The sequence below is a fragment of the Ciconia boyciana genome, chromosome 4 (genome assembly GCF_034638445.1).
Source record: "Ciconia boyciana chromosome 4, ASM3463844v1, whole genome shotgun sequence".
Lineage (NCBI taxonomy): Eukaryota > Metazoa > Chordata > Aves > Ciconiiformes > Ciconiidae > Ciconia > Ciconia boyciana.
In genome coordinates, this window is record NC_132937.1 from 8648054 (window position 1) to 8673133 (window position 25080).

At 44.2% G+C, this 25080-nt stretch overlaps 1 protein-coding gene across 13 annotated transcripts in view; it reads left to right on the forward strand.

Moving 5' to 3' along the window:
* LOC140650666 (transducin-like enhancer protein 4) overlaps nucleotides 1-25080 on the forward strand; it is a 104567-nt gene that overhangs the window by 25844 nt on the left and 53643 nt on the right. The window contains exons 5-6 of one of the 13 annotated variants that reach the window (XM_072859322.1): nucleotides 22084-22153; nucleotides 24196-24898. The exons of 10 other annotated variants lie outside the window; for them this stretch is intronic. In XM_072859322.1, coding sequence (XP_072715423.1) covers nucleotides 22084-22146 — 63 coding nt within the window. In that variant the 3' untranslated portion in view covers nucleotides 22147-22153; nucleotides 24196-24898. Of the gene's footprint in view, nucleotides 1-22083; nucleotides 24899-25080 lie in introns of those variants that run through there. 2 more of the 13 variants (XR_012042120.1, XM_072859321.1) reach the window with 2 other exon arrangements.

Sequence of the window (25080 nt, forward strand, 5' to 3'; positions counted from 1 at the left end):
CCCCATTCTTTCGTATTACCCACCAAGTGCACCCGGGTCCTTGAGCAAAAGCAATCCCACGAATGGGCTTGCCTTTGCCTGAGGCAGGAGTAACCCAGACTGTCTTCCCCAGCATGTTTTTTATGTGTACTACAGGGACTTTATCCCCTTCTACAGTGTGTAAAAGTTTTGATTGGGCAGGGCCATCTCGATTGACAGATCCTCTAATGTTGACTAACCAGGTGGCCTTTGCTAAATGTGTATGCCAATGTTTGAATGTCCCACCACCCATTGCTCGCAGTGTAGTCTTTAACAGTCCATTGTATCGTTCAATTTTCCTGGAGGCTGATGCATGATAGGGGATGTGATATACCCACTCAATGCCGTGCTCTTTGGCCCAGGTGTCTATGAGGTTGTTTCGAAAATGTGCTCCGTTGTCTGACTCAATTCTTTCTGGGATGCCATGTTGCCACAGGACTTGCTTTTCAAGGCCCAGGATAGTGTTCCGGGCAGTGGCATGGGGCACAAGATATGTTTCCAGCCATCCGGTGGTTGCTTCCACCATTGTAAGCACATAGCGCTTGCCTTGGCGGGTTTGTGGGAGCGTGATATAATCGATCTGCCAGGCCTCCCCATATTTATATTTCAGCCATCACCCTCCATACCACAGAGGCTTTAACCGCTTGGCTTGTTTAATTGCAGCGCATGTTTCACATTCATGGATAACCTGTGCAATAGTGTCCATGGTCAAGTCCACCCCTCGATCACGAGCCCATCTATATGTTGCATCTCTTCCTTGATGGCCTGAGGGGTCATGGGCCCACTGAGATATACATAATTCACCCTTATGTTGCCAGTCCAGATCCACCTGAGCCACTTCAATCTGAGCAGCCTGATCCACCTGCTGGTTGTTTTGATGTTCTTCAGTGGCCTGACTCTTGGGTACATGAGCATCTACGTGACGTACTTTTACAACCAGGTTCTCTACCCAGGCAGCAATATCTTGCCACAATGCAGCAGCCCAGATGGGTTTGCCTCTGCGCTGCCAATTGTTCTGCTTCCATTGCTGCAAGCCCGTTGTGTGATCAGTGTGACCCACTTACTCCATGCAGCATCAGTTGCATGATGTGTAGAGGGGACACTCCCTTTGAACATCCAGCCCAGCACCGGCAGTCGAGGTGCCAGGAGTTGTGCTTCAGTGCCAACCACTTCTGAAGCAGCTCGAACCCCTTCATATGCTGCCAATATCTCTTTTTTCAGCTGGAGTATAGCGGGCCTCGGATCCTCTGTATCCCCGACTCCAAAACCCTAGGGGTCGACCTCGAGTCTCCCCTGGTGCTTTCTGCCAGAGGCTCCAGGTAGGGCCATTCTCCCCGGCTGCGGTGTAGAGCACATTTTTTACGTCTTGCCCTGCCTGGACTGGCCCAAGGGCTACTGCATGAACTATCTCCTGTTTAATTTGTTCAAAGGCTTGTCGTTGCTCAGGGCCCCATTTGAAATCGTTCTTCTTCCGGGTCACTTGATAGAGAGGGCTTACGATCAGACTGTAATTTGGAATATGCATTCTCCAAAAACCCACAACGCCTAAGAAAGCTTGTGTTTCCTTTGTGCTAGTTGGTGGAGACATGGCTGTTATTTTGTTGATCACATCCATTGGGATCTGACGACGTCCATCTTGCCATTTTATTCCTAAAAACTGGATCTCCTGTGCAGGTCCCTTGACCTTATTTTGTTTTATGGCAAAACCGGCTTTCAGGAGGATCTGGACTATTTTCTTCCCTTTCTCAAAAACTTCCTCTGCTGTATTGCCCCACATGATAATGTCATCAATGTATTGCAGATGTTCTGGAGCTTCACCCTGTTCCAGTGCAGTCTGGATCAGTCCATGGCAAATGGTAGGGCTGTGTTTCCACCCCTGGGGCAGTCGATTCCAGGTGTACTGAATGCCCCTCCAAGTGCAAGCAAACTGTGGCCTGCACTCTGCTGCCAAAGGGATTGAGAAAAACGCATTAGCAATATCAATTGTAGCATACCATTTGGCTGCTTTTGACTCCAGTTCGTATTGAAGTTCCAGCAAGTCAGGCACGGCAGCACTCAGGTGCGGCGTGACTTCATTCAGGCCACGATAGTCTACTGTTAGTCTCCACTCTCCATTAGACTTTTGCACTGGCCATATAGGACTGTTAAAAGGTGAACGAGTCTTGCTGATCACTCCTTGGCTGTCCAGTCGACGAATCAGCTCATGGATGGGAATCAGGGAGTCTCGGTTGGTACGATATTGCCTCCGGTGCACCGTTGTGGTAGCAACTGACACCTGTTGTTCTTTGACCCTCAGCAACCCCACAACAGAAGGGTCCTCTGAGAGACCAGGCAAGGTAGACAGCTGTTTAATTTCCTCCGTCTCCAAGGCAGCTATACCAAAAGCCCACCGGTACCCTTTTGGGTCCTTGAAATACCCTCTCCTGAGGTAGTCTATGCCAAGGATGCACAGAGCCTCTGGGCCAGTCACAATGGGGTGCTTTTGCCACTCATTCCCAGTTAGGCTCACTTCGGCCTCCAATACAGTCAGCTGTTGGGATCCCCCTGTCACCCCAGAAATACAGATGGGTTCTGCCCCTGTATAGCTTGATGGCATTAGGATACACTGTGCACCGGTGTCTACTAGAGCCTGTGGGTCTGATGTGCCAGGCCATCGAATCCACACAGTCCAGTAAACCCAGTTGTCCCTTTCCTCCACCTGGCTGGAGGCAGGGCCCCCCTAATCCTGGTCATAATATTCGTTACCCATTTCTTGTGTATATGAGTCAGGAATTTCTTCATTAAAATCAGGAGTAAGATCAGCGCTTTTACTCTGTCTGGGGAACTGCCCACTGGAAACCGGAGCAGCAATTTTCCTGGAAGAACCCCCTTTGGTGATTGATTGTTTTTCCTTGCAACTCACATACCCGTGCCTCTAGGGTCGAGGTAGGTTTTTCCATCCCACTTCCTCATGTCCTCTCCGTGGTCACGCAAGTAAAACCATAGGGTGCCCCGTTGTGTGCACACTAACTACAGATTTGGCAGTCTCTGGGAAGCAGTCCCAAGAAATTATTATCTAATAGTTGTAACTGAGTCAATAAAATGCTTTAAGCATTTGCTTAACCTTGAGCCCATGAGTTGTGCTATTAATTCAGTGGAGGTAATCACTAGATTAAAATTAGGCTTATGTCTAAATGCTTTGCTGGACTTCTACCAGATTGTTAGGTTTATGATTTAGGTATGTGTCTTAAACTTGCTGAGATCATCTCCTGATTTAAGAATTTATGGTCCCACTGAAAGTGGTGGTGGTCGTCTTAGATGTTTATATAAGTCAGTTTGGGGCAAAAGATTTCTCAATATTCACATGTACTTTTACTTATCTAAGCATTAATAATTTCTGTTAATTATCTAAACATTCCAAATACTTACATGTATGACTCATACTCTTATAGTTCATATTTAATCACATTATTTCTCCCAATAATGCAAGGCTAAATCCTGTAGTGGTATAAAATATCATGCCTCAGTCACCTGCAGTGAGGCTACTGTGATTTATATCCTCTGAAGATCTGGCTCATGCTCTATACTACTTTTAATGTCAGTGTTAGCATTTGCCATGTAGTACATAAGTAATGGACATAGAAATATATATTGTATCTTCCACTTACGGAGCAGTCTCAATTACAAGGAGCCTATTGCAGACAATAGGCACTACTGAACAGTGTACACTTCCTTGCAATATCAGGCCTGTAATCTGTATTTTAAAGCTGAAAACTAAGGCTTTTACTTTAAAGTATGGATTTGGGGGTTTATCTCCATAAAAACAAATCTCTGCATAGCCATAAGATTACAAGGTTTATAGTAATATGTAGCAAGAAGCAGTATTTTAGGTAAAAACAATCCTCTGGTGTTTTATTCAACACCATTCCAAGCAGTGGTCTGAAATTTACTATCAGAGGTCAATATTCTAAGGCCATGTGATTTATTTGCACTATGGGTTTCTTTGTTTTCTGTTGAATAGGTAAAAATGTAGACCACAACATCTGTAATATAAATATTTGTATTTGAAAGGTGCTGCTCCTTTTAATTACCACATTAAAATATTGATCACTCCATATGCTGTATGCAACTTTTAGTTCTTTCTGATTAGCATATGGGAATGCATTGTTTACATTTGATACAACAATTTAGTTTTTAGGAAATGTGCAGTACAGGAAAGAATGAATAAAAATTGGTTTAAGCCTTTTAGGATATTGGGTTTTATTATTATCCTAAACAGAGAACTTCAGTTAAAAACAGAACAGATTTTTTTTCCTATAGCAATCACATTTCAATGTCTTGATTTTTACTTATAAAAACACATTTTCTGCACCCTGGAGAAGTTCATAATGCACTCAGTAAAAACTGAGCATCAGAAAAAATGTACTCAAATGACAGAGTAAAATTCAGGAAAAAAACTATTCAGGCTTTACTTTGGAAGATATGCATGTTATTGAATGTTAGTAATATACATTTTATGTATATGTTACAGATATCCTTTTGTGGTGATCTGAATAGTGTATATTCTTTTTTTCAAAGTAAAACATATACTCTTTCATTCAAAGATAATACTGCTGTGTATTAAAATATTATTATCTTAGAGATTTCAATTGAAGAGTAGAAGACCAACTTTGGAGAACCGTAATTCTTTTTACCAGTGAAACTACCTGAGAAGTTACATCTGGCTAAACTGGAATTAGGGTATTTTTTTAATAGTTAATTTGATAAAATCCAGTTAGTTTATTTATGACTTGAACCTTGCTTTACTGGAAAGTGGCATTGTTCAGTAATGAAATCTATACAACAGCTTAGGACAAGAAGTGAAGAATTCTCAACCTATATGAAATTATGGAGGGAATTTAGAGAGCTGAAATGCAATTATTAGAACTTCAATATGGCCAAGATCCTTGGGTTAACTTCTGTGTTGTTAATAGAAGGCATATATTACATCCCATTTCTTGTCTGGTTTTGCTGTAATTTTTTTTTTTAGAAAATTATGAAATAGTTCTTTCTCTTTTAGTTTAAACAAAATGCTAGCTTCAGTGGCCAGACATAAATGTTTAAATTCTTCTAAGACACATTCACAAAGCAAATCACAGAATCACAGAATCGTATAGGTTGGAAAAGACCTTTAAGATCATCGAGTCCAACCGTAAACCTAACACTACCAAGACCACCACTACACCATGTCCCTAAGCACCTCATCCAAACGGCTTTTAAATACCTCCAGGGATGGCGACTCAACCACTTCCCTGGGCAGCCTGTTCCAATGCTTGATAACTGTTTCAGTGAAGTAAAATTTCCTAATATCCAGTCTAAACCTCCCCTGGCGCAACTTGAGGCCATTTCCTTTCATCCTGTCACTTGTTACCTGGGAGAAGAGACTGACCCCCACCTCTCTACAACCTCCTTTCAGGTAGTTGTAGAGAGCAATAAGGTCTCCCCTCAGCCTCCTTTTCTCCAGGCTAAACAACCCCAGTTCCCTCAGCCGCTCCTCATCAGACTTGTGCTCTAGACCCTTCACCAGCTTCGTTGCCCTTCTCTGGACACGCTCCAGCACCTCAATGTCTCTCTTGTAGTGGGGGGCCCAAAACTAAACACAGTATTCGAGGTTGCGGCCTCACTAGTGCCGAGTACAGTGTCACGATCACTTCCCTAGTCCTGCTGGCCACACTATTTTTGATACAAGCCAGGATGCCACTGGCTTTCTTGGCCACCTGGGCACACTGCTGGCTCATATTCAGGCAGCTGTCAGCCAACACCCCCAGGTCCTTTTCTGCCTGGCAGCTTTCCAGCCACTCTTCCCCAAGCCTGTAGCGTTGCATGGGGTTGCTGTGGCCCAAGTGCAGGACCTTGCACTTGGCCTTGTTAAACCTCATACAAGTGACCTCGGCGCATCGATCCAGCCTGTCCAGGTCCCTCTGTAGAGCCTTCCTCCCCTCAAGCAGATCAACACTCCCACACAACTTGGTGTCATCTGCAAACTTACTGAGGGTGCACTCGATCCCTTCATCCAGATCATTGATAAAGATATTCAACAGAACTGGCCCCAGCACAGAGCCCTGGGGAACACCGCTTGTGACTGGCCGCCAACTGGAGTAAACTCCATTCACCACCACTCTTTGGGCCCGGCCATCCAGCCAATTCTTTACCCAGCGAAGAGTACACCCGTCCAAGCCATGAGCAGCCAGTTTCTCCAGGAGAATGCTGTGGGAAACAGTCTCAAAGGCTTTACTGAAGTCTAGATAGACAACATCCACAGCCTTTCCCTCATCCACTAGGCGGGTCACCTGGTTGTAGAAGGAGATCAGGTTAGTCAAGCAGGACCTGCCTTTCCTGAACCCATGCTGGCTGGGCTTGATCCCTTGGTTATTCTCTACATGCCATGTGATAGCACTCAGGATGATCTGCTCCATCAGCTTCCCCAGTAGTGAGGTCAGGCTGACAGGCCTTTAGTTCCCCAGGTCCTCCTTCCGGCCCTTCTTGAAGATGGGCATCACATTTGCTAATCTCCAGTCAGCAGGGACCTCCCCAGTTAGCCAGGACTGCTGGTAAATGATGGAAAGGGGCTTGGTGAGCACATCTGCCAGTTCCTTCAGTACTCTCAGGTGGATCTCATCAGGCCCCATAGACTTGTGAGTGTCTAAGTGGTGTAGCAGGTCACTAACCATTTCCCCCTGGATTATGGGGGCTCCATTCTGGTCCCTGTCCCTATCTTCCAACTCCGGGGGCTGGGTACCCAGAGAACAATTGGCCCTGCTATTAAAGACTGAGGCAAAGAAGGCATTAAGTACCTCAGCCTTTTCCTCATCCTTGGTCACTGTGTTCCCTCCCCTGTCTACTAGGGGCTGGAGATTCTCCTTAGCTCTCCTTTTGCTGCTAATGTATTTGAAGAAGCATTTTTTGTTGTCTTTTACAGCAGCAGCCAGATTGAGCTCTAGCTCAGCTTTGGCCCTTCTAATTTTCTCCCTGCACAGCCTTGCTATACCTTTGTAGTCCTCCTGAGTTGCCTGCCCCTTCTTCCAGAGGTCATAGACTCTCCTCTTTTTCCTGAGTTCGAGCCAGAGCTCTCTATTCAGCCAGGCCGGTCTTCTTCCCTGCCGGCTCGTCTTTCGGCACCTGGGGACAGCCTGCTCTTGCACCTTTAGGACTTCCTCCTTAAAGAATGTCCAGCCTTCCTGGACTCCTTTGCCCATTAGGGCTGCCTCCCAGGGGACTCTGTCGACCAGTCTCCTAAACAGGCCGAAGTCTGCCCTCCGGAAGTCTAAGGTGGCAGTTCTGCTGACCCCCCTCGCCGCTTCTCCACGTATCAAAAACTCTATCATTTCGTGACTCATAATAGCTGAGATACTGGTCCGTACAGGTGGGGAGTAGGACATATCTTCTTTGAACCGTTGGAACTCCCGGGACAGTTTCTCCACAGCTGAGACAAGGGAGGAAGAGATACTTTCTTCGTCTTCCCAGAGGTTACTAGCAGCTTCATTCACTGTTGGACCGTCTTCGTCTTTCCAGGTCAGTATTGCCAATGAGTTGGCACACGACGATGGTGCATTCCGTACCAACTTCCGCCACATAGGTCGCGTGCACTGGACCTCATCTGGATCTCTGGGTAACTGCTCATTGTCCAGGTCACCATAAATCACTTCCAACACGGCTAATTCCCTCAGGTACTGGATACCTCTCTCCATGGTAGTCCATTTCCTGGGGCGATATACAACATCTTCCTTAAAGGGATATCTTTCCTTCATAGCTGACAGGAGTTGCCTCCAGAGGCTGCAGGCTGTTGCCCCTTTTCCAATCAGTTTGTCAATGCCCCCTTCCCTAGAAATGGATCCCAGCTGCTTGGCTTCCTTACCCTCTAATTCCAGGCTACTGGCCCTGTTATCCCAGCATCGGAGCAGCCAGGTGACAATGTGCTCCCCTGGACGACGGCTGAAATCTTTTCGCATATCTCGCAGCTCACTCAGGGATAGGGATCGGGTGGTTTCTGTCTCATTTACAAGTTCTTCCTCTTCCTCTTCCTCTCCCTGTGATGACCCTGCTCTTTCATCTTCCCTTTCTAAACGAGCTGACTTTCACTTCCAGGATTTCTTCTTATGTATAGGGGCGACTGATACTGAGACGGGTTGGTTCCCTGGTTGAACCGCATCATCTGTTGCAGGGGGGGCTGGGGTGACCGCAGTGCTTGTAACAGAGTTGTCCGGAGCAGCCGCAGTGCCTGTTGCAGCGGGGGCTGGAGCAGCTGCAGTGCCTGTCGCAGTGGGGGCTGGAGCAGCCGCAGTGCCTGTGGCAGGGGGATTCAGAGCAGCCACAGTGCCTGTCGCAGGGGAGGCTGGAGCAGCCACAGTGCCTGTCGCAGTGGGGGTGGAGTAGCCGCAGTGCCTGTCATTTTGTCACCAGATCCTTGAGGGTTCTGAATAGTGTTGAACAGGGCTCGGTAGGCATGGGCCAGACCCCAGCACATTGCAGTGATTTGTGTCTCCCTAGAATTGCCAGGGTGACAGCATACTTTTTCCAAATAGTCTACTAGTTTTTCAGGATTCCGCACTCGTTCAGGGGTGAAGTTCCGAAACATTGGAGGTGCCCAATAACTTAGGCATTTGCCCATGCTATCCCACACACCCTGCCACTCATAACTATCTGGCCTTGGGGCAGATCTCTGGATGATATTCTTAAATTGCTTGCTAATCTTGGACAAGATCGAAACAGTATTCCCAAGCAATACCAATAGATGTATCTTAACTACCCGAGGATGTTCAAGATACTGAAAAGTTATTGTAACGAAGGAGGAAGCATTGTAGAAGAAAGTAGCGAAGGTGCAATTCTGCATTTCCTCCATAAAAAACCTCTCAGAGGAAGAGGTGTCATTGCGAATTGTCTCCATAAGGTAATACCCAATATACAATAACGGTTTCAGTACAGCACTTAGATACCAAAAATAATCCCAAGGTCACTGTTTTAATAACAGATCTCACAGGCAAAACATCACTAATCATAGCAGAGCACAGCAAACTGCAAAGACCAACACCGATCTTTAACATGTACAGCAAAAAAATGAGCATGGTTCAGATCAGGTAAACCAATGCTAAGAACAGATGGATCAATATCACGTCCCACAACTATTAACAGATCTAAATTCCTTAATACGCTCTGGTTAATCTGTTATTATCTCAAACCCTTCGTGCCCCATGTTGGGCGCCAAAAAGGACTGTCGTGGTTTAGCCCCAGCCGGCAGCTAAGCACCACGCAGCCGCTCGCTCACTCCCCCCTGGTGGGATGGGGGAAAGAATCGGAAGAGCAAAAGTAAGAAAACTTGTGGGTTGAGATAAGAACAGTTTAATAATTGGAACAAAATAATAGTAATAATAATAATGAATTGTAATGAGAAGGAAAACAACAAGAGAGAGAGGAACAAAACCCAAGGGAGGGAAAAAGAAAAAAAAACAACAAAAAAATGATACAACCACTCACCAACCGCCGACCAACGCCCAGCCAGTCCCCGAGCAGCGATCACTACCCCCCCGCCAACTCCCCCAGTTTATATACTGAGCATGATATCATATGGTATGGAATAGCCCTTTGGTCAGTTTGGATCAACTATCCTGGCTGTGCCCCCTCCCAGCTTCTTGTGCACCTGGCAGAGCATGGGAAGCTGAAAAGTCCTTGACTAGTGTAAACACCGCTTGGCAACAGCCAAAACATCAGTGTGTTATCACTATTATTCTCATACTAAAATCCAAAACACAGCACTATACCAGCTACTAGGAAGAAAATTATCTCTATCCCAGCTGAAACCAGGACACTGTCCTAGTCCTGCCCAAACAAAACCCCTACATACTGTGGGAGGAGATAAGGTCCCTGCAGTGCACATAGGGAAGTGGTGGGTTGCTCCTCCCTTGGGAAAAGGCAAACCCGTTCTTGGGATTGTTTTCGCTCAAGGACCTGGGTGTACTTGGTGGGTAATGCGGAAGAATGGGGAGAACCAGTGTGTGCCTCAAGGAGATTTAACCTTGGGGGAAAAATAATCTGTGATGTGAGTTGCATGTTGTAGGAAGTAATGTAGCAGGAACGACCTGAACTGACGAAGAGTGAGTTTCACAAGGAACCGGGCGAGTGCAGCAATGACGCAAACCAAGCTGATGCTTGTGTCAGCAATCAAACACACTGCTTCTCCTGTCCTGAGCTTTTGCTTTATTAAACTGCCTTTATCTTGACCCACAAGTTCTTCTCCATCTTATTTTTCCCCCCTGTCCTGCTGAGGAGGGGGAGTGATAGAGCGGCTTGCTGGGTGTCCAGCCTGGGTGTCCAGCCACTACAGTCCCATAATTTAAGAAGGATGTTAAGGTGCTTGACTGCATCCAGAGGAGGGCAACAAAGTTGGTGAAAGGGCTGGAGGGCATGTCCTATGAGGAGCGGCTAAGGACTCTGGGTTTGTCTAGTTTGGAGAGAAGGAGGCTGAGGTGGTGACCTCATTGCTCTCTACAGCTTCCTGAGGAGGGGAAGTGGAGAGGGAGGTGCTGAGCTCTTCTCCCTGGTATCCAGTGATAGGATGCATGGGAACGGTTCAAAGCTGCTTCAGGGGAGGTTCAGACTAGATATTAGGAAGCATTTCTTTACCGAGAGGGTGGTCAAACACTGGAACAGGCTTCCTAGAGAGGTGGTTGATGCCCCAAGCCTATCAGTGTTTAAGAGGCATTTGGACAATGCCCTTAATAACATGCTTTGACTTTTGGTCAGCCCTGAAGTGGTCAGGCAGTTGGACTAGATGATCTTTGTAGGTCCCTTCCAACTGAACTATTCTATTCTAACTTTAATAAGCATCCCTAAAAAATTTTCTATATAAGTAAAAGCTTATAGTAGGCCCTCCTGTCTTATGATATTTCACAGCATCAGAGAAAAGCTGGTACAATATGACCGGTGGCTGTATATTATTGCATCAAACTCTACTTTTGACACTAGGAGATTTTACATCATTAGTGAAAGTCCGTTAATAAAATGAAAGTTCCTTTCATCTTGATGCACTACCACATAGCCCAGTCATATACCAGAAGAGCCCAAGACTATATAATATGTATATCTAGCCATTAATGGAAGCCCAGAATACGTATAGGAATTACTTTACAGGCTCAGTTCACTAGGCCAAAATTAGTTGCTTCCATTAATTCCAGTTATCTGTATATGCATTTTTCCTGAACTAATCACTAGAGTACTGAATCTGAGTGTTTCTGTGATATCTGAGAGTATCTCTCTGGAGTGTCATCAGGTTCCTATTACTGATATGCATATCCTAAGGGTCCTAAAGTTTTTAGCTTTTTTGTAGTAAATGGGTCATTTTTAACTGATGCACATCTTGGCCATGAGAACACTCAAGGTTTTTTGTTTAGAGAACAGACAAAACTGAGGGACTGAAAACTAAAGAAAAATAGAAGCACAGATTTCTTTATACCTTATTTGAGTGCATGTGTATGGTTCTTTGATCGTATCAAAAGAAAATTTGATGGTGTGCTGAAAAATAAAACAACATAATATATGGCTGAAAGCATATCAGCATAGTATTTCTGTATTTACACCAACTTCTACTGAAATTTCCTGAAGGAAGTTTGCTAATATTGAACTGTTTTCCTGGTTTTTTGCTATTTGCCATTATGCCAACTTTGGAAAGAACTAATTATTTTAAGTGCAGTATTTTTAATGCCACTCTGTTGCATCCTTCATGTGCCACTAGGCCAATTCTTCAGTCTTCAGGGACTTGTAGCTGTTTCAGTTATGTGGTCATGCAAGCCATTCTACCATGTCTCTGTGACCCCAACAAGATTATAGCCCTGCGACTGCACAAAGGTCTATAATTCCTCATGTTTATTCCCCATACTGTATGAATTAGTGTACAGGCACTTCAGAGAGGCATCCTGGCATGCTGACTTCCCAGAAAGGGGCTGGTTTGGTTTTTTTTCCCCATAATGGTGCCTTGTAGGCACTTCCTTGCTTACATGCAAATACTGGAGGTGACCCTGCTTAAGCTCTGTTTTGTTGATTTTGTGATTCCTTTCTGTCTGTCATGGTTTAACCCCAGTAGGCAGCTAAGCCCCACACAGCTGCTTGCTCACTTCCCCCACAGTGGGATGGGGGAGAGAACTGGAAGGGTAAAAGTGAGAAAACTCATGGGTTGAGATAAAGACAGTTTAATAGGGAAAGCAAAAGCCACACGCACAAGCAAAGCAAAATAAGGAATTCATTCACTACTTCCCATCAGCAGGCAGGTGTTTAGCCATTTCCAGGAAAGCAGGGCTTCATTACACATAGCAGTTACTTGGGAAGACAAATGCCATAACTCCAAACGTCCCCCACTTCCTTCTTCTTTCATCCAGCTTTTATTGCTGAGCATGACGTCATATGGTATGGAATATCCCTTTGGTCAGTTGGGGTCAGCTGTCTCAGCTGTGTCCCCCTCCCAGCTTCTTGTGCACCCCCAGCCTACTCACTGGTGGGGTGGTGTGAGAAGCAGAAAAGGCCTTGACTCTGTGTAAGCACTGCTCAGCAATAACAAAAACATCCCTGTGTTATCAACACTGTTTTCATCACAAATCCAAACACATAGCACCATACGATCTACTATGAAGAAAATTAACTCTATCCCATCCAAAACCAGTATACTGTCACATCACTCCAGGCCCTTTGCTCATCAACCCTCTTCATCACTCCCTCATAGGGCTGCTGGTAACACTCTCCTTCCCCCATCGTTCCTAGTTTAAAGCCCTCCTTAGCAGGTCAGCCATCCTACTGACAAAGATACCTTTGTCCTGCTTAGTGAGGTGGATCCCATCTCTCCCAAGCAGATGTTGATTGTCAAATAGGGTCACATGGTCATAGAACCCAAAACCCTATTGCTGACACCAGCTCCACAACCAATTGTTGACATGCAGTATCAACATGACTTACCACATCATGCAGCCTATAGCATGAACACAGCTTATTTCTTCATTGGTTAGATAATAGTACTGCTTCATTTTTAAAACTTCTGATAATTTTAAGGGCATTTTCCTGTTCACTTTGATCCTAAGATAGTCCTAACAGCAAGTATATTGTAATACACTGAAATAAATGCAATTGATAAAAGGATATGATGCTCGTAATACAGTGGAAGTGGATTCCAAGGTGCTCACCGCTTTATGTGATAAGGCACAGAGTACAGATAGTACTGAAAGTGCCATCCAGTTTTTTATTTTTAACTTAAAATAACATTTTTTAAAAAAATTATTTCATCAGCCTTAGTGAAAATGAACCTCATTATTAATATATGTACATGTGTTTTGAAACCAAAATTAATAAATAAAACAAATTTTTATATAATTGGAGGCCTATTTCCAAATGTTTCATTTTTGTAACGAGCTTATTTTCTGATCATGAGGCAAATAGAATCTTAGAAGGTGGAACAGGGTAAAGGTAACTCACCCTAACTGAGGTCTCCACATGCAGGTAAGCGCTTAGTTTTTATGGATGATGATAATGAAGTAATACATTGGAATACTTGGGAGAATAAGAGATTAATCCACTCTGGAGGACGCTATACACTCAAGTGCCTGGAAACATTATGGTTGGCACTGAAGTATGTAACTATGACAGCTAAGAAAGAAGCTTTTCACCAATTAGAGGCCTTGGATGCAACTAGGAAGGGAGCCTGTAGGAAGGTAGCTAGCAAATTCAAGCATTGTTGGGAACATTCCCAGACGCCAGAATGCTATTCACAGAAGCATAGAATCACAGAATCATTTAGGTTGGAAAGGACCTTTAAGATCATTGATTCCAACCATAAACCTAACAGTGCCAAGACCACCACTAAACCATGTCCCTATGCACCTCATCCAAACGTCTTTTAAATACATCCAGGGATGGCAACTCAACCACTTCCCTGGGCAGCTTGTTCCAATGCTTGACAGCCCTTTCTGTGAAGAAATTTTTCCTAATATCCAATCTAAACCTCCCCTGGCACAACTTGAGGCCATTTCCTCTCGTCCTATTGCTAGTTACTTGGGAGAAGAGACCGACCCTCACCTCTCTACAACCTCCTTTCAGGTAGTTGTAGAGAGCAATAAGGTCTCCCCTCAGCCTCCTTTTCTCCAGGCTAAACAACCCCAGTTCCCTCAGCTGCTCCTCATAAGACTTGTGCTCTAGACCCTTCACCAGCTTCGTTGCCCTTCTCTGGACACACTCCAGCACCTCAATGTCTCTCTTGTAGTGAGGGGCCCAAAACGGAACATAGTATTCAAGGTGCAGCCTCACCAGTGCTGAGTACAGGGGCACGATCACTTCCCTAGTCCTGCTGACCACACGATTTCTGATACAATCCAGGATGCTATTGGCCTTCTTGGCCACCTGGGCACACTGCTGGCTCATATTCAGGCAGCTGTCAACCAATACCCCCAGGTCCTTCTCTGCTGGGCAGCTCTCCAGCCACTCTTCCCCAAGCCTGTAGTGTTGCATGGGGTTGTTATGACCCAAGTGCAGGACCCGGCACTTAGCCTTGTTGAACCTCATACAATTGTCATTGTCAATAAAGTGTTAGAACATCTTCAACAGACTGAAGTGAAGGCAATAGCAAAATACTCAACACAGTAGATCAAGCCTTGTAAGCCCCCTTCTAGTATCCTCATCTGGTAAGTTACTTGCTGTTGCTTTATTTTTTTTCTTAATCACTATTGGCATCCTTCCAAAAATTTAGGTGGAGACTTTTTCTGCCTTTTTATAATGTGCAGATTTTAGCTGTCACATTTCTGAAGAACTGCATTTTTTTCTTTAAAATTGTGTTTATTCACCATAGATTGCTTTTAAGAATATATTTACATGTGGCACATTTTATTTGCTATTCACTAATATCTGAGGACATACAGAATGCGGTTCTTTGTTTTCCAAAAATGGTGATATTATTATTTAGTTGAATACATGCTTTATTTGCTACCAATGTTTTACCATGTGCAGAATTTCTTATTTAAGAAGTAATCTTTAAAAAGACCTGCTGGACTTCTTCTATAAAGAAAATTGTATCTAGACCCCCATAAACCCTTTTCTAGCCTGTCATAAATTACAATCACTTCCTATAAAGAGCTCAGAAAATTATGTAGCCAAACTTTTTGTAGTGAAACTTCTGCTGTAGAGAGAAATCTGATTGTTGTTTTAGATCTGAAATGTCAACAGTTCTATATTCCACTATTTAGATATAAACAAAAATTCAGCAAATATGGGTATTCCTACTTATTACAATGCATCTGCATTATTTGCAGTAAGGATTATCTGTGTAGCTGAGCCTTTACACCATTAGATTCTTATCTGTAGAAAAGTTCCCAGCTGTCTTTACACATTTAAGACATAGCAACTTGGATAAAGTTTTGCCCTAAGCAAATAGCCAAATACCCTTTTGTGCTGGTTTTGGCTGGGATAGAGTTAATTTTCTTTATAGTGGCTGGTATGGGGCTATGTTTTGGATTTGTGCTGAAAACAGTGTTGATAATACAGGGATGTTTTAGTTGTTGCTAAGTAGTGCTTATACTAAATCAAGGACTTTTCAGCTTCCCATGCTCTGCCAGGTGCAGAAGAAGTTGGGAGGGGGCACAGCTGGGACAGCTGACCCCAACTGACCAAAGGGATATTCCATACCATATGATGTCATGCTCAGTAATATAAAGCTGGGGAAGAAGAAGGAAGGAGGGACATTTGGAGTGATGGTGTTTGTCTTCCCAAGTAACCATTATGTGTGATGGAGCCCTGCTTTCCTGGAGATGGCTGAACACCTGCCTGCTGATGGGAAGGAGTGAATGAATTCCTTGCTTTGCTTTGCTTGCATGCACGGCTTTTGCTTTACCTATTAAACTCTCTTTATCTCAACCCACGAGTTTTCTCACTTTTACTCACACTTACTCATTATGGGGGAGTGAGCGAGTGGTTGTGTGGTGCTTAGTTGCCAGCTGGGGTTAAACCACGACACCTTTTCGAGCACAGAGTACGAGCCAGATAAGTCACAAGGTATTCTTTCTATTCATGCATTGGAACAATAGGCATATACTTCTGGAAGAAATATTTACGTATGTGATTATGACATTTAATTTAAGTGAATACCCCTGCATGTGATGGGGAGCATGTGTTCTGTGACCATTTGTGCCAGTAAAAGGCAATTCAAATGCCTGTAGAAAGCACACACAAAAGCGGATTGTGATTATCATGTGGCCAACACAGAATACAATGCCATTTTAAAATGGGAATGAATTAACAATATGCTGTTGGTAGGGCAGATAAGTGACATTGAGACCACAAAGACAATCCCAGTGGCAGATATTTGCATGCTATTTGTCCATCTCCACTTTTGTAATTGATTGATGCTCTTGGGTGCCTTTTGTTAAGATGAAAAATAGTTCCTAGGCAGTTACAAACTAGGCTGGCAACAGTAGCAACAGATATCAAAAAAATCTCCTCAAAATTTATTTTGTTCCATGCCATGCTGCCTAACCATTGTCCTCGGGGTTGCTTGAGAAGGCAGAAATTACTTCTCATTTTGTAATATACTTCTATGACAAAGGCTTAAAGGAGCTGGGTCAGAGAAACTGTTATGGGGCCTTAAATGAGTGGAGAATCCTAACCAAGGAAATCTCCCATAAGTGGATCTAATCAATTTATAATCATTTAACCTATTAAGTGCAAAATGACTGTAATCCAGTTTAGAAGCTGGCATGTATTTTCATAGAACAATAACACATTCAAAACTGTACAAGATTAGACATTTCTCCTTGCCACATGTACTTTTTCAAAGTAACTGATCCAAACTGGGCAATCCCAGTTGGCCTCTGTACATGGATTGGCTTCTTATTCAGTCTGTCAGCAGCCACTCACTCCTAACAGCTAGTGTGTTTTCTCTGTGATGGAAATAGTGAACCCCACAGAGTATCTCATAATACTCCAGCTATACATGAGCAGAGATTAGGAAGACAGAGTCACCATAGTCAGCTGTGCCTGAGTTATATCTAAGAAACTGATCAAAACTGGTTTTGCTGATGTGACTTTCCTCCACACTATGCTAAAAACCTATGAGTGCTACTTATGTTTAGTCCAGACAAAGAATAAAGATGTGATAATAGCTGGTACTGGTATTAACACATTTCAAAAATCCAGTGTAGACAGGAGTACAAACATCTTGATTTACAGAGAGGTATTTGAAGTCCTGTAATTTGATTTCAGTAGGAATTAAGTATCTGACCTGTTTAGGCATTTAGGTAAATCTTGCTAAACACCCATCTTCATCTCTAGGCAGCTAAATACCTCTGCGTGTTTGATTAATAGCATTTAAAAGAGGCTTTAACTCAACTCTGCCAGTGTGTTAAAGACAGATACCCTAATCTGCATAAGACTGCAAAATGGTTAGTTAGGAAGTATTAGCTAACATGTACTATTACCTTAAATCTTTACCTCCCATGGGTTCCTGGAGGTTACAGGAATTTGCCCTCTCAGTAATAGTGACAAAAAAACCCATAGTCATTCCGATTGTTCAGAAGAAAGAAATAAAACCATAAAATCTTTTCTTAACCACACCAAAACCAGCGATTCTCTTGCCCGTGACTGAAATCCAGCCTAAAGCATGTAGTTGAATAAACCTCAGCCAAACATGAGTATATTATGCTTATTTGGAGATTTCTTGTTAATGACTGCTTTGCAGACCACCCAGCTGCATAGACAAAATGTGCAGATCTGAAAATATTCCTGTGTACAGTGAAATAGAAGTCATTAGGAACACAAGAGAATACCACTTCCTTTGCAATGACTACACTCCCAGTGACTCTCTCTTCTCCCCCTGCCCCATAAAGAGAATGGCTTTCAATGAATTCCATAAACAAAAATGAAACAAACAAACAAAAAACAGCTGCAGTGCTCTCATGACATAAGCAGTTTACTAAGGCATTACAGTACAGTGCCATGCAGGCTGTTAAAGAAAATCTGATACTCTGGTAATAATGTGTATATTTATACAGTATAAATTACTAAGTTCAAAAAACCACGCAATGAATCATGGTTGCAAGGCCAGACTTGCTTTGAATATCTACACTGGTATAATGAAATCCAACAGAGCAATCACTGAAACATTTAGCTCTGAATATAAATCTTCTTGAAGTCTGAAAAAAGCATGTTAGGCAATGAGATGTGGTGTATAATATAGCCATATTTCATATAATGAAAGTGGAAGCAGTAGTAAAGAAAAGGGAATGTTAAAAATTTTTATGCTGTGTTTGGCAAAAATAAGTAATTTTAAATGTGACAATCATGATAATCCAACATATTTTTAATCAAAAGGTCAACAGAAGTAGTTTCTATAGTGGTACAATAGTTACGCCAAATATGAAAGCAAGCAGGTATTAATACAGTACCTGAATGTGTCTTGGAGAATTAATCTCAGCTTTAAATTGAAGGGCATAGATTGATCAAAGTACCTTGATTTAGATTTCAGCATTTCATAGAATCATAGAATACTTTGGGTTGGAAGGGACCTGTAAAGATCATCTAGTCCAATCCCCCTGCCATGGGCAGGGACATCTTCCACTAGAACAGGTTGCTCAAAGCTCCGTGCAACCTGACCTTGAACACTTCCAGGGATGGGACATCCACAACTTCTCTGGGCAACCTGTTCCAGTGTCTCACAACCCTCATCGTAAAAAATTTCTTCCTTATGTCCAATCTAAACCTACCCTCTTTCAGTTTAAAACCATTGCCCCTTGTCCTGTCACTGCAGGCCCTGGTAAAAAGTCTCTCTCCGTCTTTCTTATAAGCCCCCTTTATAGGGGGCTTATTGAAAGGCCGCAATAAGGTCTCCCTGGAGCTTTCTCTTCTCCAGGCTGAACAACCCCAACTCTCTCAGCCTTTCTTCATAGGAGAGGTGTTCCAGCCCTCTGATCATCTTTGTGGCCCTCCTCTGGACCTGCTCTAACAGGTCCTTCTTGTGCTGGGGGCCTCAGAGCTGGATGCAGTACTCCAGGTGGGGTCCCACCAGAGCAGAGGGGCAGAATCACCTCCCTCGATCTGCTGGCCACGCTTCTTTGTATGCAGCCCAGGGTATGATTGGCTTTCTGGGCTGCGAGCACACATTGCCAGCTCATGTCCAGCTTTTCATCCACCAGTATCCCCAAGTCCTTCTCTTCAGGGCTGCTCTCGATTACATCATCCCCCAGCCTGTACTGATATTGGGGATTGCCCCAACCCAGGTGCAGGACCTTGCACTTGGCCTCCTTGAACCTCATGAGGTTCACACAGGCCCACTTCTTGAGCTTGTCCAGGTCCCTCTGGATGGCATCCTGTCCCTCAGGCATGTCAACCGCACCGCTCAGCTTGGTGTCATCCGCAAACTTGCTGAAGGTGCACTGAATCCCACTGTCTATGTCATTGATGAAGATATTAAACAGTACTGGTCCCAATATGGACCCCTGAGGGACACCACTCATCACTGATCTCCATCTGGACATTGAGCCGTTGACTGCTACCCTCTGGATGTGACCATCCAACCAATTCCTTATCCACCGAATAGTCCATCCGTCAAATCCATATCTCTCCAATTTAGAGGGAAGGATGTTGTGGGGGACTGTGTCAAAGGCCTTACAGAAGTCCAGATAGATGACATCCATTGCTTTTCCCTTGTCCACTGATGTAGCCACTCCATCATAGAAAGCCACTAGGTTGGTCAGGCAAGACTTGCCCTTGGTGAAGCCATGCTGGCTGTCTTGAATCACCTCCCTGTCCTCCATGTGCCTTAACATAGCTTCTAGGAGGATCTGTTCCATGATCTTCCCAGGCACAGAGGTGAGGCTGACAGGTCGGTAGTTCCCAGGGTCCTCCTTTCTACCCTTTTTAAAAATGGATGCAATGTTTCCCTTCTTCTAGTCACTGGGGACTTCACCTGACTGACATGACTTTTCAAATATCATGGAGATGCATCTGGGATGCATCTCATCATGTCCCATGGACTTGTGTACGTTCAGGTTCCTCAGGTGGTCTTGAACCTGATCTTCCCTTACAGTGGGAGGGACTTTGCTCCCCCAGTCCCTGCCTTGAGGTCCATCCACTCGAGAGGTGTGGGAAGAGAGGTTGCCAGCGAAGACTGAGGCAAAGAAGTTGTTGAGTACCTCAGCCTTCTCCTTGTCTGTTGTTACCAGTTTGCCAGTCATGTTCATCAGGAGGGTACACTTTCTTTGACCTTCCTTTTCTGGCTGACATACCTATAGAAGCCCTTCTTGTTATTCTTTGCATCCCTTGTCAAGTTCAGCTCCAGCTGCGCCTTGGCCTTCCTGACCCTATTCCTACATAACCGGGCAGTGTCCCTATACTCTTCCCAGGTTACCTGTCCCTGCTTCCACTGCCTGTGCATTTCCTTCTTGCCCTTTAGTTTGACCAGCAGGTCTCAACTCAGCCATGCTGGTCTCTTGCCTTCCTTGCCTGATTTCTTACACCTGGGGATCAAGAGTTCTTGCGCTTTATGGAAAGCATCCTTAAAGATCTGCCAGCTCTGTTCTACTCCCTTGTCCCTGAGGACCGTTTCCCAGGGCGTCCCATTGACTAACTCCTTAAACAACTGAATGTTTGCTTTCCTAAAATTCAGGGTCCTGACTATACTCTTTGCCTGTCCCATATCCCTCAGGACTGCAAACTCCACCAATGCGTGATCACTGCAGCCTAGGTTGCCTCCAATCTTGACGTCACCAATTAGCTCACTTGTGCTGGTGACCAACAGGTCCAGTAACACATCCTCTCTGGTAGGGCTGTCTATTACCTGGCCTAAGGAGTTATCCTCGATGCACTCCAGGAGTCTCCTGGATTGCATACAGCTCGCCGTGCTACTTTTCCAGCAGATGTTGGGGTGGTTGAAATCCCCCAGCAGGACAAGAGCCTGTGAGGGCTATGCCTCCTGTAGCTGGAGTAAGAAGGCTTTGTCAATAGGCTCCCCTTTATCGGGCAGCCTGTAGTAGACACCAACCACAAGGTTCCCTTTGTTGCCTCAGTCTCTAATTCTTACCCATAAGCTTTCAACCTGCTCATGGCTATTCTTCAGAGACAGCTCTTCACAATCTATCCATTTCTTGATGTAGAGGGCAACCCCTCCACCCCTCCTTCCTCGCCTGTCCCTTCTGAACAGCCTGTAGCCATCAATAGCAGTGCTCCAGTCATGGGATTTGTCCCACCAAGTTTCAGTAATGGCAACTAGGTCATAGCTTTCTAGCAGCATGGTGGCTTCCAGCTCCTCCTGTTTGTTGCCCCATGCTGCATGCATTGGTGTAGAGGCACTTCAGCTGGGCTGTCGGCTGTGTCACCTTTTTAGAAAAGGAAGTGATCACTTTAAAGGCCAGCTGTTTCATTTCATATGGAGTTTTCAGCTTCCTAGGGTACACACTCTGGAGCTCTGCTGAACAGGGGCAGACTTCAACATAATGTTGAATGTGTTGGGGAGCCAGAAATTTTAACACTAGTTCTTAAAAGAGTTCTTAAGTGCCACTAAGGCTCTTAAAAAAGGATGCAGTGACGTTTTAAGAGCTGAAGTCCAAGCCTGTGACCCAAAAGACTCAGTGAATCTTGGAGGCGCCTCCACTTACAAGATGCTAATCTCCTTGCCCCCCTCCAGTTTCCCCCTGCTTTGCAGTACTGCTGTGTGCACGCTGAGCATCGGGCCATGAGCAGTGAAGTAGTGGGAGGAGATCCTCCAGGACCCAGAAAATAGGGCAATCAGAGAGTCCTCCTTACACAGGCTGAATGAAGTCCAGCTCTGCTCAATATAATATTTAGGCATGTATATAAGTAAGAAAGTTTAAAGCACAGGCTTAAGTGCCCTGTGTAATTAGGAAATATTACAAATGAGAACCCTAGTGAGATGCGCTTCTTTTATTTCACTCAACTATTTCTTGGGGCATGTGATTTTTATTTATTAGAAATTAAGCAAGCCAACTGAGGCAGCCTGTCTTAACAACTTGATTAGTCTGTTTCTAAACAGTAAAGCATGCCTTCACCTGCCTCTAATTTATATAAAAATTGTAGCACGTGATGAAACGAAACTGCCTACAAGCAACAGATCAAGTTCATTTGGAACATACATCATGAGCATGCTGTGAGCATCTGACATAACACAGAGGGAAAAGCTGGGACCACACGAAGGGGGTCTGCCCTGCACCTTCTGCAGTAGTGAGTCCTGCAGAGACCTCACCTGGGCTCAAAAAGTCATGCCTAACTCACTTCTCACCTTGGCCACAGCGAGCCCTTACAAACTATCTCTTCTGATTTTCTAAAGACAGATGAGTTGGAAACCCTCTTTTCCATTCTTTTTAATGGCCTTTTGTTCCCTGTCTCTCTTGTAAAGCTATTTCTCCAAAATCCTGATGGTTACTTTAGTTGTGATGATAGTTGCTGATAATGGACAGCTCTAGCCTGTAAGTTTTCGTAAATCACATGCTGTTATGTAGGGTAGGTAGATTACAGCTATTATACATTCTTTGACATGTACCCTGACCAGTGAAAATGTGTCAACATTTGAAAATTTAAAGAAATATATTAATAAGTTTAGATCAGTGGATTGCAGCAGTATTGAGGTAGAGCCCAGCCAAATGAACTACTGCTTTCCTGTCTTATAGTGACAGCAGATTAAAGCAGTGGGAAAAAAATCCCAGCACAACAACATATTTGTGATAAACCTCCAAGAGCCCCAATGGTGGAATAATCTCAGATCAGGCACCAATTTATGGGGTAAGTTTGAGAAGCCTTAGAATCTGTAATAGGGATAAAAATCATCATGATAAAGACTTTAGTAGGTAACACTGTCTTCTACCCTTATTACTGCTGTGTGTATATCCTTCAGGTCCTTTGAGTGATTATGCCAATATCTGCAGTATTAGGATTGGACACCTATTAATCAGGATGAACAAACCTTCGGATCTTTGCTATGAAGAATCATGAACTGGGGGACTAAATATAGGCAAACATTGACATAAGCAAATGTAAATCCCACTTATGTTATTATGCTTGCCAAGCTCATTGACAACACATTAATTTCTTCAACTAAATAAATTACTGTTACAATTATATGACCCCAGGGTCATCTCCTTTAGGAGATGCCCAGCATTTGAGTTAACTATTCAACTCTTCACAGTAAGTGGCCTCAGCCAATCAATGCTAAATAAATATTGATGAAATATGCATTTAATTATCCTAAAACTTTAGCTTTTAAAATCTTTTCTTTGACAGCAGTGTTTTGTTTGCTAAGTTATTCTGTATGGGTAAAATATTTGAGACTAGTTTGGGTGTACTCTAACATCAGAAGACTCCATCCCCAAAAGAGATTGTAGCCAATCCTCACAGTCAAAGACAGTTATAGACTGTTTCCTTGATGCAAGGGAGCAATAATTTATTTATCCATAGTCTTTATTTTGTTGATTGCAAGAAACAAACACAGCCAGCTAACTTTTATAAAGTTTCGAAAATATGCCTCTCCAATCTGCTTTGCCAGGTGAGCTAAAGACAAAATGCCTGCTATAATGAAGAATCCATGTTTTGCCAAACTCAGAGTTACTGCTGCAGAAAAAAACACCCCTGATATGCTAGATGTCAGTGAGCTCACTACAAATTGCTTTATTTAAGGAATGATGAGGTTCAATTTACACATCAACTAAAGCCTACTACAAAGACATCAAAATAAAAATTCCTTCAAAAGCTAAAAGCTGCTTTATATCCTCCTGATGGGCTAAAAATCATCCTAATGAATCTAGGTATTGTAAAGCTATATTGGTTTTTACGTGGCAAGGTTTTTGTAGTGGGGGAGGGCTGCAGGGGTGGCCTTGGTGAGAAGAGAACAGAGCCTGCCCCCATGTCAGAACAGAGCCAGTTACAGCTGGCTCCAAAATGGACTCACCGCTAATCAAAGCTGAGCCAATCAGTAAAGCTGGTAGCACCTCTGTGATAAAATATTTAAGGAAGGGTAAAAAAATGCTGCACAGTAGCTGAGAGAGAGGAGTAAGAAAAATGTGAGAGAAACAACCCTGTAGACACCAACCCTGTAGGTCAGGGAAAAAGGAGGGGGAGGAGGTGCTCCAGGTGCCGGAGCGGTTTCCCCTGCAGCTCATGGAGTAGACAATGGTGAAGCAGGTTGTCACCTTGCAGCCCATGGAGGACCAGGTCAGAGCAGATATCCACACTGCAGCCTCTGGAGGACTCCACACTGGAGCAGGTGGATATGCCATGAAGGAAGCTGCAGCCTGTGGAGAGCCCATGCAGGAGCAGGATCCTGGCAGGAACTGCATCCTGTGGAGAGACCATGGAGCAGGTTTTCTGACCTGTGACCCCATGGGAGACCCACACTGGAGCAGTCTTTTCCTGAAGGACTGTACCCCATGGAAAGGACCCATGCTGGAGCCATGGAGGACTGCAGCCTGTGGGAGGGACCCCATGCTGGAGCAGGGGAAAAGTGTGAGGAAGACAGAGCAGCAGAGACCGCAACCTCCCCATCCCCTGTGTGCTGCTTGGGGGTGGGGAAAGGAGGTAGAAGAGTCAGGAAACAAGGAGTGAAGTTGAGCCTGGGAAGAAGAGGAGGGGTGGGGGAAAGGTGTTTTTAGTTTTGTCTTTGTTTCTCACTATCCTACTCTATTTTTAATTAGCAATAAATTAAATTAATCTTCCCTAAGTTGAGTCTGTTTTGCCTGTGATGGTAACTGGTAAGCAATCTCCCTGGCTTTATCTCAACCCATGAGCTTTTTCATCTTATGTTCTCCCCCTGTCCTGTTGAGGAGGGGGAGTGAGAGAACAGCTTGGTAGGCACCTGGCAGACAGCCAAGGTTAACCCACCACAAATGCCTATGCCCCATACCTATACACCCAGCTTAAATCCTATGCATAGGCATTGTGCAGTACTCCTGCACTGGAGTGTGTCTTCCCTTGAGGAATACATAGTAAATTATAATTTAGGCTGCTCACATTACATATTACTCCATAGGAATGAGAAAACTTCTAACCACTGTGGTGTAAATTGGAATAAAATTAAATTTGTCA